The sequence below is a fragment of the Lontra canadensis genome, unplaced genomic scaffold (assembly GCF_010015895.1).
Source record: "Lontra canadensis isolate GAN:19392208 unplaced genomic scaffold, GSC_riverotter_1.0 scaffold49, whole genome shotgun sequence".
Taxonomy (NCBI): domain Eukaryota; kingdom Metazoa; phylum Chordata; class Mammalia; order Carnivora; family Mustelidae; genus Lontra; species Lontra canadensis.
In genome coordinates, this window is record NW_022631043.1 from 7,953,526 (window position 1) to 7,968,472 (window position 14,947).

The 14,947-nt window shown below is 48.1% G+C and overlaps 1 protein-coding gene across 1 annotated transcript in view; it reads left to right on the forward strand.

Moving 5' to 3' along the window:
• KCNQ3 (potassium voltage-gated channel subfamily Q member 3) overlaps positions 1 to 14,947 on the forward strand; it is a 289,992-nt gene that overhangs the window by 246,257 nt on the left and 28,788 nt on the right. Inside the window, exons 5-8 of the mRNA XM_032873515.1 lie at positions 5,079 to 5,234; positions 6,694 to 6,804; positions 8,134 to 8,229; positions 9,558 to 9,652. Of these exons, the coding sequence (XP_032729406.1) occupies positions 5,079 to 5,234; positions 6,694 to 6,804; positions 8,134 to 8,229; positions 9,558 to 9,652 (458 nt within the window). The remainder of the gene's footprint in view (positions 1 to 5,078; positions 5,235 to 6,693; positions 6,805 to 8,133; positions 8,230 to 9,557; positions 9,653 to 14,947) is intronic.

The following is a 14,947-nucleotide window of genomic DNA, read 5'->3' on the forward strand; positions in this document are numbered from 1 at the left end:
TGGTCGCTTTGCCACCACTGGTGACAGGATGGGGAGGAGGAGGAGGAGGAAGAGCAGGGGCACCAGCAGAGGGGCCGCAGCCGGCACAGCAGGCAGACCTGGGTTCAAGTCCCGGGCTCCACCGAGTGCCTACGACCGTGGCCAAGTCACTCCACTCTCCTTGAGCCTTGGTTTCCTGATTTCTAAACTAGGGAGAACAATGGCTCTGCCTCCAGGTGGGTGAGGGGGTCAAATGAGCCAACCTCAGGCGGCTCAGGATGGGAGGGGAAGCTTCAGGACTGGCCCAGACTAGTGGGAGTCCAAACTCCATTGGTGTGACTCTGGGGATTTTCTGACTCTGAATTTAGAAAATGAGGATCATAATGTGCTCACTTCCTAGAATGAAAAGACTTAGAACATGCTCTATTTTTATGAGCTGCCTTAACAGTTAAAATGAGGATCTTTCTGGCTGTCCGCACAAGAGGTACATATGAGTGCCTGGTAAACAGTAGGTGCTCTTTAATGGTAGTGTTTATTATTCCAGATATGCTTTTCTTCACAAACAGTACAAATAAATACCTAAATAAAGTGAAATACACTGGGAGTCCTTCATCTCACGATGCTGCTCGTTTGACCCATCTGTGCTACCTCTGACCCCAGATTCGGCGAGGTCAGCGCTTTCTTTCACGAGTTCTCCACCTGACGGTCCACTCTTATCAGAGGACGTGCTAGTGACACCTAACCTTTTATGGTTTTTTAAATTTTTTTTTATGTTTTTTTTAAAGATCTTATTCATTTGACAGAGAGAGATCACAAGTAGGCAGAGAGGCAGGCAGAGAGAGAGGAGGAAGCAGGCTCCCCACTGAGCAGAGAGCTCGATGTGGGGCTCCATCCCAGGACCAGGACCCCGAGATCATGACCCGAGCTGAAAGCAGAGGCTTAACCCACCGAGCCACCCAGATGCCCTGACACCTACCTTTTATCCATGAAGCTGAGCTGATGCACAGCTCCTGTAGAAGTCAGGGCAGAAATGGCTGGTTTTGATTCTCGTCCTGGGTTCCCTCCAATCGGAATAGAAAACAGTTGCCGATCCACCAGGTAATTCCTCGGAAAAGATACGTCCACACCACCACCAGACTCTACCTCAGAGGTAAGGTGGGCAGAACTTCCAGACAAAATGGCATCTCTATGGTAGGAGACCAAAGGCAGAAAAAGAAACTGCTGGTCAAGCTCCATCTGCCATTCCTCCCTCTCAGACGACCCCCTTCTTAGCCTGGTGCAGTTCCTGAGCTGCACAGAGGCCGCCCAGCCTGCCTTCCCTCCCAGGGCCGGCGTTGTGTTGAGGAGGTGAGCACACGCCTGGGTTGGAGTCCTGCTTCCACATTTATTAACTACAAGAGCTTAGCCCAGTTCCTCCTCCAAGCCTGGTGAACTGGCACTTAGCACTTGACGTCTTCATCCATTTGTTCCAAACTTCTGGACTCTGGACCATGTTCCATGATTGACTTCTCTGGGAGCCAACGATGCCGAGTGGGAGGCCTGAGGTTGTACAGGGTTACAGTTTCAAAGTTAGGATAAGGCCAGGCTGTGCTACCAGAACAAAGAAGCCGCAAAGGCTCTGCAACTTGGTGCAAAAAAAAGGTGGATGTCTTCTCACTCACACAGCGGATGTGAGCTAGGTGGCCCTCATCTGTCCTGAAAATGGGGACTGAGTCACAGAGTTAGCAGAAAAGGGGCTGGGAGCACCGTGCAGAATGGATTTAAGGAACAGGCAGGAAGTTGCTGCCAACTTTCCTCCACATTGGCTCCACCCCAATCCCCTAGCACCCCAGCTCCCCAGCACCCCAGCCCTCCAGCACCCCAGCCCCCAGCACCCCAGCTCTGGTCTGACTTCAGGGCAGCTCAGGTGTGTACAGGAGTCTGTGGGTATCAGGAAACAGCCATGGGCTCTGCCACAGAGCTGCTGGCATAAATTGTGTAAAGTCAGAATTACCTCGAATAGCCTTTTAAATGACTGCAAAGCACAGAAATTGGACACATTTTCACTCCTCGTCAATGACCATTATGCTACATCTTAATAATCCAACACAACCAGGCTTTCAGTGCGGTCATGAACAGACAACAATTTCCGAAGCTAAGCACCAGATGCAACTTTTGACTCGCGTTCAGGTGCCAAAGGGTATGAAAAACATAGGAATGCTAGAGCCGCACTCAACAGGGCAAGAGGCTGGTGCCCTGACGGCCCCAGGGGAAGGACTTACCATTTCACCTTTGTCTTCTCCAAGCCTGGGCAGGGCAAACACTCGCTGAAGGGGGTGACCCGCAGGGGTCCTTGCGCCATCTGAACTAACCTCTCTGGGCTGTAAAGTGAATTCACGCAGATGTGAGTTTTGTTGTGGGGGAGGTCAGACCTGAGCAGCAGGCATAGGAAGTGTTAGAGATTCAGAGAAAGCCTACTCAGGAAATCGTGAACGTGTGAAGGGACTAGAGCTGACCTCAACATCGGGACGCAAGGGAACACTTTTGAAATGGAGGTTGCCGCTTCCAGTTGGCGACGGGAGAAGAATTAGGCACAAACAAGTCAGCTGCAAGAGCTTGGGAGCTGGGGACAACAGATGAAAAGGACTGCGGCCACGAGCAACTCCACAGTCTCAGTTTTATTGGATAGAAACAAAAGCCAACAGAAGGACCGATGAAAGTCAAACGTTAGTCACCTGTCTTGCGGACAAGCAAGGAGGAGGACAAAGTTTATCGTTAACCAAGCACATTCAAAGGACTCATCTAACTAACAACGGGTGCTTCTGGGAAGAGAAAGGAGCGGTAACGGAAAAGGGAAGCAGGCGGTTTTCATTCCACCCTGAGCTGACCGGGCGTCCCGAGTGCTCGGCTTCCCTGAAGCAGGCGGAGTTCTGCCCTGAGCAAGCCGGGCATCCCCAGCTGCCCAGCTTCTGTGAAGGGGCGGCCTTCCGCCCTGCAGTGAGCATCCCCAGCTGCCCAGCTTCACGGTCGTACATCGTCCTTCTCCCCAAAGACCTGTTGCCGGTATATGTATTTCTTAAGGCCATATCTAAATGTGCTTGGCAACTAGTAAAATCCTCCAAGGGTTACAGTTTAAGTAACAAATTGTTCCAAGGGGCAGCAGCAGGAGGTGACTCTGGTCTCAAGATGAAGCTGCTCTTCAGTTGGGTCCATGGGAAAAGGCAGTGCAGGGACAGAGGCCAATGTGAGCAAAGGCACAGAGGGAGGCAGGAATCAAGCCCGAGATCCTACGGACCCAGAAGGCCAGCTGCCTGGCCGCTGATGGTCAGACAGAGGAAGTACATTGATATGAACAACTTTATTCCCTGGGATGATTTAGCAGGAGCATCTGTCCTCATCTCCAGACTGTGCTCGCCAATCACCTTGACTTTCTTCTGCCCAGGCTACCATGCTGAACTTTGAAATTGGAGCAGAATGAGAGAAATAGAGTCTTAGGGATTGTTTGGGTCAAGGTGTTTGAAAACCTTGGTGATTTGCAGATCTTTGCCATATCCCTGCACCATCCTTACTATTCCTTAGCATTGTTCTCTAAGTCAACTCGCTTTGTGCACTTACTAACACGTCCTAATCTATTGTGTGATAATATCCACGAAATAAAAGATTTTATGCTCATTTTAATTTATACTGGTTTCTAATATTATTTAAATCAGGATGTGACTCTTTAACATAAAAACTACCTGCCTTCCTTCCATCAGGAGTACACAGGTCATTTTTAAGAACTGCAATCCACTCCCTTCATTTTGAAAATAAAGAAACTAAAGCTGGGAGGGGGCTAATTTGCCCAGGGTGGAGGCAATCAGTGGCAGGGCTGGGTTAGCTCTGCCTCGCTAGGTCCCCCTGCTGTCGGTTTTCCAGTAGTGCTGAGCTTTATCCCGGATCTGCTCAGCCCTGCGTGGAATCAAGTAGCCCCGGTCCTGTGCCTTGACTAGGAGGCAGATGCCCATTTCGCCTGCCTTCCTGTCTCCCTGTGAAGCCTCTTGAACTGTGATGTCAAGGTCTCCTGAAGACAGAAATCTTCCTCTCCTTTTTGATTATTGATGTTATTGATGGAAATAAGGACTGGATTATTATCAAAAAGACAAGAAGCAACTAGTGTTGGCAAGGATATGGAGAAAAGGAAGCTTCGTGCTCTGCTGGTGGGAATGTAAATTGGTGCAGCCACTGTGGAAAACTGTATGGAGGTTCCTCAAAAAATTGAAAACAAAATAGAATAAAATAAATAAAAAATTGAAACCAGAAATGCCATATGATCTAATAATTCCACTACTGGGTATTTATGCAAAGAAAACAAAAACTCTGATTCAAAAAGATACATGCACCCCTATGTTTATTGCAGCATTATTTACAGTAGCCAAGATATGGAGACCAACTAAATGCCTATCAGTAGATAAATGGATAAAGAAAATGTGGTGTACATACACAGAGGAATATTACACAGCCATAAAAAGGAGGAGATCCTGCCATTTGTGAGAACATGCGTGGGCATAGAGGATATCAGGCTAACTGAAATCAGTCAGACAGAAATCAGTCAGACAGACATATGATTTCCCTCATAAGTGGAATGTAAAAACAACAATAACCATCACATGAATAAACAAGCAAAAAACAGAAACAGACTGAGAAATACCGAGAACAAGCCAATGCTTGCCAGAGGGAAGGGGATGGAGAGTTGGACAAAATGGGTAAAGGGGAGTGGGAGATACAGGCTTCCAGTTGTAGAATGAATACGTTATGGAAATAGAAGGCACAGCAGAAAGAATACGGCCTGTGCTGTGGCACTATATGGGGACAATGGGAGCTATACTTGTGGTGAGCACAGGAACATGTATAAACTTATTGAATCCCTGAAACTCATGTAATTCTCATGAGTTTCTATTCTCAAATTTAAAAAAAGAAAAGGAAGGAGGAAAGGCTCAGAGGTAAGGTTCAGGGAAGGTAAGTAACTTGCCCACAGTCACGGAGCTGGTAAAACGGGCCCCCAGCTCTGGTGTGTCTGCCTCCAGCGTCCATCCAGAGACTTCCCAGTGATCACTTCCCTTGTCCACTGCTTGCTCTCCCAGGAGCTCATCACCGCCTGGTACATTGGGTTCCTGACGCTCATCCTTTCTTCATTTCTTGTCTACCTGGTTGAGAAAGATGTGCCAGAGGTTGATGCCCAAGGAGAAGAGATGAAGGAGGAATTTGAGACCTATGCGGATGCCCTTTGGTGGGGCCTGGTGAGTCACCATCTTGAAGGTCCCCCATAGGGACTGACAGAGAGAGGTAGAGGGCATGGCATGGGAGAGCTCAGGTGGGCAGGTGCATATGCAGGCACAGGCCAGAGCTCCCTCTGCAGGGAATGCACTGGAATGGGCTCTACCTTAGTACTTACAAGAAGTCAGGGCTAGGAATAGTCTGGGCCATCATCACTCGGGGCCCTTACTTCATTAGTGGTGGGTTGTTATCAGCTAAGCCATGCATGTGCAGACAGACACAGTAGCAGAAGCATACACTTGCACTCAGACCTTCAAACACACCTGGAAATCCACAGCTCATACCCACAGGGACACATGGTACTAAAGCTAGCATTTTTTTTTTTTTTTGAAAGAGAGCTTGAGTGGAGAGGGGCAGAGGGAGAAGGAGAGACAGAATCCTTTTTTTTTTCCCTTCAAGATTGTATTTATTTATTTATTTGATGGAGAGCTAGAGAAAGAGGACAGGACAGCAAGTCAGAGGTAGAGGGAAAAGCAGGCTCTCTGCTGAGTAGGGAGCCCAACGTGGGGTTTGATCCGAGGACCTTGGAATCATGACCTGAGCCAAAAGCGGATGCTTCGCTGACTGAGCCACACAGGCACCGTGGAGAGACGGAACCCTTAAGCAGACTCCCTGCTGAGCACAGAGCCAGATAGGAGGCTCCATCTCACCACCCTCAGATCATGACCTGAGCTGAAATCCAAAGTCGGATACGTAACCAACTGAGCCTCCCAGGTGCCCAAAGCCAGCAATTTTTGGAAGGCTTACTTTGCTCCGGAGCATTGCTCTAAATGCCTTATTAACATATTTTAAATTCAAACAACTCTTATTTAAGGAGTTGTTTTAAGCCCCTTTTTAAGACTGGGAAACTGAAGCAAGAAGTGGTTAAGTAAGTAATTAATCCAAGAAAGATCTCTGAGCCAGTTAATGGTTGACCTGGGATCTGAACTCAGGCAGCTGGGCTCCTGGGAGCACACACAGGACTGATCTGCCATCCTGTCCTGTGCATTCATGTGCACACAGTAACCTACAGTTGTAAACACATCAAGAACTAAACAACACGCATCAGCACAGACACACGCCCCGATGTGAGACATGCACACATGCACACAACATATATAAGTGCACTCGCGCATCCGCATGCATACACTGGGAAAGAGCGATACACAAAATCACACGTGTGTGGATATGCCCAGAACGCACATGCACATGTTTGCAATGATGCAAACATTTGTTGGCTGATCGACTCTAGGTAGGAAAGCCTTCACTTAGAAACAGGCATGGTTGCAAGGCGCCCATGTAATTACTGGGCACCTGGTACCTTTCCTCCCGTGGGAAACACACCCCCAAGCAGTATGAAAGGCTTACAGGTAGAGCTTGGCTGATGCGTCCCTGACTTCCCTTGCCCTGCAAAGGCCCACGTCTGACCTCTTCTCTCTTCAGATCACGCTGGCCACCATTGGCTACGGAGACAAGACACCCAAAACATGGGAAGGCCGCCTGATTGCGGCCACCTTCTCCTTAATCGGTGTCTCCTTTTTCGCCCTTCCAGCAGTAAGTACTTCAGCCTTCTCCCTAGTGTGATTATTGGGACCCGTCCCCAGCCCCTGGCCCCAGCTGCCCCTTTCAGACTGTCCTACAGGTTGGGCTCCTCCAAATCCCAGTCTCAAGGCTGCTTTCTTTAAACGGACTTAGCTGACCCCTTTTCTGGGCATAACTCTCTAAAGGCACTTCTGACCCCGTGCTGCATCCCCCCACCCCCCCACCCCCAGATTGTGAGCTCCCTGGGAGCTGGGATTATGTTGCCCACCCACGTCTCCCCAACACCTTGCATATGGCAGGTCCTTCGTCTTGTCTCCCTTCCCTTGTCCTGCTGTTTCATTTACTGGCTTATGTAAAAAAAATGCATCTCCCTCAAGAGTGGGTATCTGGCCCATGATAGAATAACCCCCCCACAGCCCAGTGCCCATAAGTATAATGCAACAGTCACAGAAAACACTTATTAGACTTACTGTGTGCTGGACTCAGGTCAAATGCTTTACCTGCATCATCTCATCTAACTTCATTTAATGGCAACATGCGGAGTTTGGGGAGTTTTTGTCACCGTAGTCCAGATGAGAAAACTGAGGTTCAGTTAGGTCAGTCAGGTTTCCATGGTTGCAACGTTATTGGGTTGTGGGCTCGGGCTCTTAATCATGAAGCTGGAAGGAACCTTCTTAGGGAGCAAGCCTGCTTCTACCCCCTTCATCTCCCAGAGCTAGCCTCAGTGATATCCTTCCTCCACAGTTGCCTACCTTGTCTGTGTTTCCTAAGCTCGCTGACCTTGGGCATATGACCTTTGTGAATCTCAGTGTCTTCATCTGGAACGGGTCAGGGGCTGTGGGGGGTACGGCATGGTCTCGAAGCTTTCTCCCAACTTGAAAAGGGAGTGCTTCTATCCACGTGCACATCTGACCTGGAAATCAAAACAGGTGACGATTCTGGGAAATTCCAGTAAAAGTCTTAAGTGACCATTGAAGCAGCTAAAATACTTTTTACCTCCCATTAGCATTTACCTGGCATCTGTTCTGTGTCATACTTCTTAACAAACGGCTCCAATACATCGTTTCCCTTTTTGCTTAACGAAATTCTGAGAGAGGTAGTGTTAGCCCAGTTCCCTGTGGAGGAGTTGAGATGGAGTAGATAAGAGGCTTGCCCGGGCTCTCCCCTCTGGAAAGTGACAGAGTCAGGAACTGAAGCCAGGCCTTCCTGACATCAAGGCTCCACGTAACCCAGCCATCTACTCCCTAGAAGAGTAGAAAAGAGCCTTTGTGGCCCTGGGAGTGGGCATGGGGCACCCAGAGAGGCCAGCAGGGTTGACTGGGGCCTGACTTCTCCCTCTAGGGCATCCTGGGGTCAGGACTGGCACTCAAGGTACAGGAGCAACACCGGCAGAAGCACTTTGAGAAAAGAAGGAAGCCGGCCGCTGAACTCATCCAGGTCTGTCTGCCTGGGGAGGAACGGGGTTGGGACCAAGCTCCTGTGCATCTGCATTTGTCGGGGTGGGGGGTGGGGGGCTGGGGGGATACTTCACGGCAGGGGGCCTGCCTGGGGCTAGGCATGGGACCCGGGACCGTGCTCACTTGCAGACAGCTGTGGGTGTTCCTGTGGTGATCTTTTGACCTGTCCTCATGGCATGAGCATGATCATCCCAACGCTCCTCCACCCAGATTCTAAGTGAGAAGGAGACACAGGACTCCAACAGGGACCTAACACGCCATCGGCTGTTTTACGAACAGTGTTGGAGTGGAGAATTTAGCTTGCCCTAAGTCCATATGAGGCTTCTCCTCCTTCCACTTCCCACCTCCATTCTGACCTAAGGACACACAAGGAAGAGCCAGGCTAGAGTCCAGGTGCTTAGCCAATCGGCTACAAGAAGATGTGGCCCCTCACATATGCCAAGGACGGAGAATCCATAAGTCAAGAGAGAAGGAGATACCTTATATGTGCTCAATTTTGGACAGTTGGCCCCTTCGTCCTGCCCAGTAGACAATCATGCACGAGTAGGTGTTGGACGCCCAACAGCTCCATCACTCCCACACTGTGGGCTGGAAGTAGGGAGGATGTTGAGAGCTGGAGAGTAAGGCAGAAGTGGTCCTGTTCATGGTTTTGTGGGTACAGAGAAGAGGAGGGTGGGGTACCCTGACTACGGCTGCATGGGACCCAAGGTATATGTGACCACCCACCATGAAATTGCACCCAGTGTCCTGAGGGTCTCTGTGGGTCTGTGGGTCTGACACTGGATGGTACATGATATTCTTTTATATAATCTAGTGTGATGGCCAGACCACATCCCTAAGGGTCTGGTCCATTATCCCCCAGGCCCCGGACCGTCACAGTAGCCCTGAAGTTTTAGTACATTAGAATCGAAACTTCATCTCCGGAGTCTTCTCTTGCAACTGATGTGGCACAAAAGACAGTGTTTATCCCCTTAGCTGTTTAAGAAGTCTCAGGGAAACTTGCAGCAAGAGTCACCCCTGCTCCTTCTGGGGATTTTATACCCAGCACCCTCTTCTCCTTCCGCTGCATTGCTCCGCACCCCCTCCCCATGGTATAAGTCAGGGCTCCAAAATGATGGATGGAAGAACGATTCCTTCTACAGGATCCACGTGCCAGGAAACTTGCCTTCTCTGCCTATCACCTCAATGCATATTTAAGCTCTTAGAGGAGTCAGGGGCTCCTCTAAGGGAGGAGGGGCTGCGGGATTCCATGGGAGTTGATTGATGCAGGGTGATCTGGTGACCCCAGCCCCTCTTCTCTCCCCCCAGGCTGCCTGGAGGTATTATGCTACCAACCCCAACAGGATTGATCTTGTGGCGACATGGAGGTTCTATGAATCAGTCGTCTCTTTTCCGTTCTTCAGGCAAGTGGCGACCTATCTGAATGCTCTGGGGGTGACTGGCCGTCCCTCCTGTGGGTCTGTGTTGGTGCCTGTGGCTTCACAGTTCCTTGGAGAATGGGGCATGGTTCCTGGTGTTTGCCGCCTATTAGAATCACTGGGAGCTTAAATAATCCCAAAGCCCAGGCCACACCCCCAGTTAATTAAGTCAGAACCCCCGAGAGTGGGGGCCAGGCATCTATACCATTTGAAGCTCTCCAGGTGACCCCACCAGAGATTGCCAGCTAGACAGTGTAGAGTGGCTGACAAGAGAGGGTCTGATCATTGTTTGACCAGGGCCGGTGTCTGAGGAAATGGGGAGTGGGCCTCACGAGCAGTCCTGGATGCTCCCCCCGTGTGGCCATGGCCTGTACCCACGGCACGGGTTTTTCTGGATACTGGGAACAGGCAGGCTCAAGAGGCAGTGGGAGGAATCCTCCAATGACCCAGAGATGTTGTTTTGTGTTCTTAGAGGTGGGAAATTAATTTAAAGGTCTCAAGGGCACCTGGGTGGCTCAGTTAAGCATCTGACTCCTGATTTCAGCTCAGGTCTTGATCCCAGGGTCCTGGGCTCGAGTCCCACATTGGGCTCCATGCTCATCGGTGAGTCTGCTTCTCTCTCTCTGTCCCTCTCCCATCTTGTGCTCTCTCTCTCTCAAATAAATAAATTAAATATAATTAATTAATTAATTAGTTGCCTAAGGAAAAAAAAAATAGAAACCTCTGCCCACGGCCAACCCTTGTGACAAGGAAGAGGGAAGTTCATACTCCCTGGATATCCAGTACGTCCGAGGGAGCCAAGTTCATACTTCGTTCACTCCTCACAGGCGTCCTACAAGGAAGGCCAGAGGCTCTCAGATGCTAAGGTGCATTAAATTAGCCGGGTGCTTTGGAAGTGTGGGTTTTAAGCCCGCCTTCAGCCACTTCAGGGGTGCAGGCTGAGTAAACCCTCTTGGACAGACGCCCTGTCTGACAGGGTGATACAGGCTGAGAGGTCGGGTCACCAGACTCCTCTCACAGCGGGGCGAGCTGGGGTCCAGAAACTTCAGACATTCTGGCCAATGTCTGCCATATCAAGAGGCCCCCAAAGTCTGTGGCTGTTTTACTACTTGGGCTGTTAAGACAAACCAAGCCTCACGCCTCTCTGGGTGTTTGTTTGTTTGTTTGTTTGTTTCATTTATTATTTTATTTTATTATGTTAGTCACCATACAGTATGTTGTTAGTTTTTGATGTAGTGGTCCACGATTCCTTCTTTGTGTGTAACACCCAATGCTCCATGCAATACATTCTGTTTGTTTTTAGATTTTATTTATTTATTTGAGAGAGAGAGTGAGAGAGAGAGAGAGAGAGAGTATGTACGAACAGGGGCAGAGGGAGAGGGAGAAGCAGGCTCCCTGCTGAGCAGAGTGCCTCTCTCGGGACTCCATCCGAGGACCTTGAGATCATGACCTGAGCCAAAGGCAGATGCTTAACCAACTGAGTCACCCAGGCACCCCCTCTCTAGGTTTTAGATCCTGCGATCCTTAGCTGGGATTTACAGTGTGTGGATGAAATGAGGAACCGCCCTACCTCTTGGGTTGGGAGGAAGAGTAGAGGGACACTCAGCCTCACACCTGGAGCTGGGCCCGGCTCTAAAGCATGTTTCTTCCACACCCCTTTGGTTTCATGGACCCAACACTAGCCAAGTGGCCCCTGCATCCCCAGCCCACGCTCCCACTTACTTATCATGGGACCTATGCCCAGTCCCTTCACCCCCACCACCAGATTGTGACACAGATTTAAGGAGAGTCAAGAGATCTGGGTTCCACTGGCTCGTTTCCCTGCACTAAACCTTCAAGGAGATGACTGAGACAGAATAAAATCCACAACCTGACCATGGACGACAGAGCCCTGAGAGCTCGAGCTTACCTCTCCCATCTCACTCCTGCAGAGCTGCTAGTGGCAGGTGCTGCTTCTTACTCAGGGCATCCCATCCACCAGTCACAGGTGGCAGATGAAGGAATCTGACCTTGATCCCGAGCCAGAGTGTGACATAATCGGATCCGTGTTTCAGGACGATGACAGGAAGGGTTTGGAGATGGATGGGAAAGGTTCAGGATTCTAGGCAGGGAGATCAGCAAGCAAAGGCCTGCAGCATTCAGGGTGAGAGCAAGCCAGGGTGTAGACCAAGGTAGAAACTTGAGAAGGGCGATACGGGGAGTGAATAAGCAAGGAGAAGGGACGTCAGGGAGTCATGACTGACAGAGGACTTAGGGAGAAAGAAGAATCAGGGCTTCCGCGAACAAGTGATGGAGTTTGGGTTTATGGACCATGTCTTCTCACCAGCAGTTAGATTCACTGCCTCAGAAGACGGTCTTTTTGGTTCACTTTCATTCTAAAGTTCCATTTGTGTCATCATCATTTCTGGTTGGGGATGACATCTCTCTTCTTTTGGGTCACAAGAGTCTTTGAAAGGGAAGGCGGCCTCCCTTGAAGAGGACAGAATGACCTTGGACTCAGAGGCAAGAACAGGTGCAACCCCTCTGAGCGCAGAACCAAAATTATTTCCATTTGCTATGCAGCCCAAGGTCTTGGCAAAAGGCCCATTCTTTTGGGGTGATTTGTTATAAATAAGGCATTGTCCTGGCTGTCAGGGACTTGGAGGAATACATTGTACTGCAGACAGCTGCTGTGATATGGGAATGGATTTTAAACTGAGAATCAATCTCTTTCTTTCTTTCTTTCTCCTTCCTTCCTCCCTCCCTCCCTCCCTCCCTCCCTCTCTTCCTTTCTTTCTTTCTTTCTTTCTTTCTTTCTTTCTTTCTTCCTTCCTTCCTTCCTTCCTTCCTTCCTTTCTTCAAGGACAAAAATATCAAGTCACTAGACAGGTTCACTTAACAACCATTCTGAAACAACACAGTCCCTTGGGAAAAGAATGTCCCTGAATTCCAGCCCACTCGATATATTTCATGGCAAAGCTGTCCTCACCTGCCGCCTATAGGTTTTTTGTCTTTTGTTTATGCTTTTCTAAAAAAAATTAATAATTATGCTTTTCTAAAAATAAAATTAATTAATAAAATTTATTAATTAATAAAAATTAGTAAAGTAAGAACTTTATTATGTTTCCCTTACTCTAAAAAGTACTTTTGAAAGTGAACAATTCAGTGGTTTTTAGTATATTCACACAATAGGGCCTTGAACACCACTATCTAATTCCAGAACATTTTATTGCCCCAGAAAGAAACATTGTCCCCATTAGAAGTTATTCTTGGCTCCCCCTTTTCTCCAACCCCTGCAACTTCGAATCTATCTTCTGTCTCTATTCTATCTATTCTGGACTTTTCATATAAAAATGAAATCCTACAACATGTGGTCATTTAGTCATGGTTTCGTTTCCTTAGCATGTGTTTTAGGTTTCATCTGGGTTGTCCTGTGTATCAGAACTTGATTCCTTTTAATGATTGAGTAATATTCTATTACAGAGCCCCATTTTGTTTATCCATTCAGCAGGTGATACACATCTGGGGGGTTTCCACTTTTTGGGCTATTATGCTGATGTCCACATTGTGTGGATGCAAGTTTTCGATTTTCTTGGGTTTATACCTAGGGGTAGAATGGGTAACTCTGTTTAGCTTTTTGAGGAAGTGCCAGACTGGTTTTCCACAGTGGTGGCATATCTGACATTCCTCCCAAAGACTTTGCAGGATGAAGGTGCATAGCCCATCCTGAGGAAGGGTGCCATATCAGGGTTTCCAGCTCAGTGCAGTCCTTCGTGAATTCTCAAGGATATATATGTTTAGGGCTAATGGTGATGGATGATTATGATGGATATATTTTTTTTCTTTTGTTACTACTTAAAATTATAAACTCAGTGTTTCTGAACTGTAAAGAAATTCAGAGAGTTTTAAGTCCAAATTCAGCTTAATAGAAGAAGGAACTGAAGTGTCCTGGAGTTCAGGAACTTTCTCAAGACCACACATCATGTTGGGGATGGTTGAGACCCAGCCCATATCTTCTGACTTCTTGACCAGTGAAGACTGTGTACACTTAGGACAAAGAGGCATTGGGAGTCTGAGAAGGTACAGGGAGAACCTTAGGAGTTGATAGATCGTACGTTCTTATGTGCAAACACCTGTGAGTGCACACATTTAAGACCACCTGTTGCTTTCCATCAAAAGGGAATGTGCATGCCACTTGGTTTCTTAAATGTTGTGGTAGAATTATCTAAGGCACATCTGTATTGTTTGATATGGTACCACTAGCCATTTGTGGCTTTTGAGTGTCTGACTGTTACTAGTGCCACTGAGGAATTACATTTTAGATTTTATTTAATTTTAAATTAGTCATATGTGACTACTGGTTACCATATTGGACAAACATTAGATATTAGAACTAAAATGGAGGCAAAACTTAGGCCCAAGAGATAGAAGTTACTTGACTAAGAAGACCCAGTTTATTTTTTGTTTAACCAGAACTTGTTCCTTCTCTGACAAGCATCAAGATAGTTGGAGGGTTCTGCAGTAGAGAAGGGGACATATGTAGCTATCCTTCCTCATGGCCAAGTAACATGGATCTGCTTTCATAGATGCTCATTTCATCTTTCGAATGCTCTGGAAGAGAAGAAGGGGTAACATCATTTTCATAACCCAGATATTATTAGTGAGGAATCAGAGCATCAGTGAGATTAATTAGCTTGCCTAATGTCACCCCTGTAGTAAGTGGTGGAACAAAGATGAGAACCCAGGTCTTATGCTAAAGCCCATTGTAACTTAGGGAACAAAAAGTTTTGGGGGGAGAAAACTGGGTAAAATTAAGATGAGGGAAGGGTTACTAGGATAATCATACCCATTTCAGAAGATTCTTGTCATGAAGGTCAAACTGAACACAATGCATGGAAGCACCTGTCACAGTACCTGGCCCAGAGCAGGTGTTCAGTCTCTGCTGTCTGGGCTAGAAGGAAGCATTGGTGTTCTAGCAAGAAAGAAAGACACTAAGCACCCAAGTATAGTCATGGGAAACCACTGTCAGCGAGTGACAACAGGGCTAAAACACTCTGTCTGGAATGTCGTTAAAATCTTTTATTTATTTATCCCATTCGTTCATCAAGTGTTTACTGAACCTCTCTTATGTGCAAGGCACTGTGTTTGGCACTGGGGACAAAACAACGAACCGAAAGGGGTCAGCTCTGCTGATCTTGTGACAACGTTGATGGAGACACAGACAGGGAAGTGCCCACTGGATGTTTATCCCTTGGAGTTTGTTGGAGCTTTGCCTGGAGCAATCTCAATGGAGCGATGGGC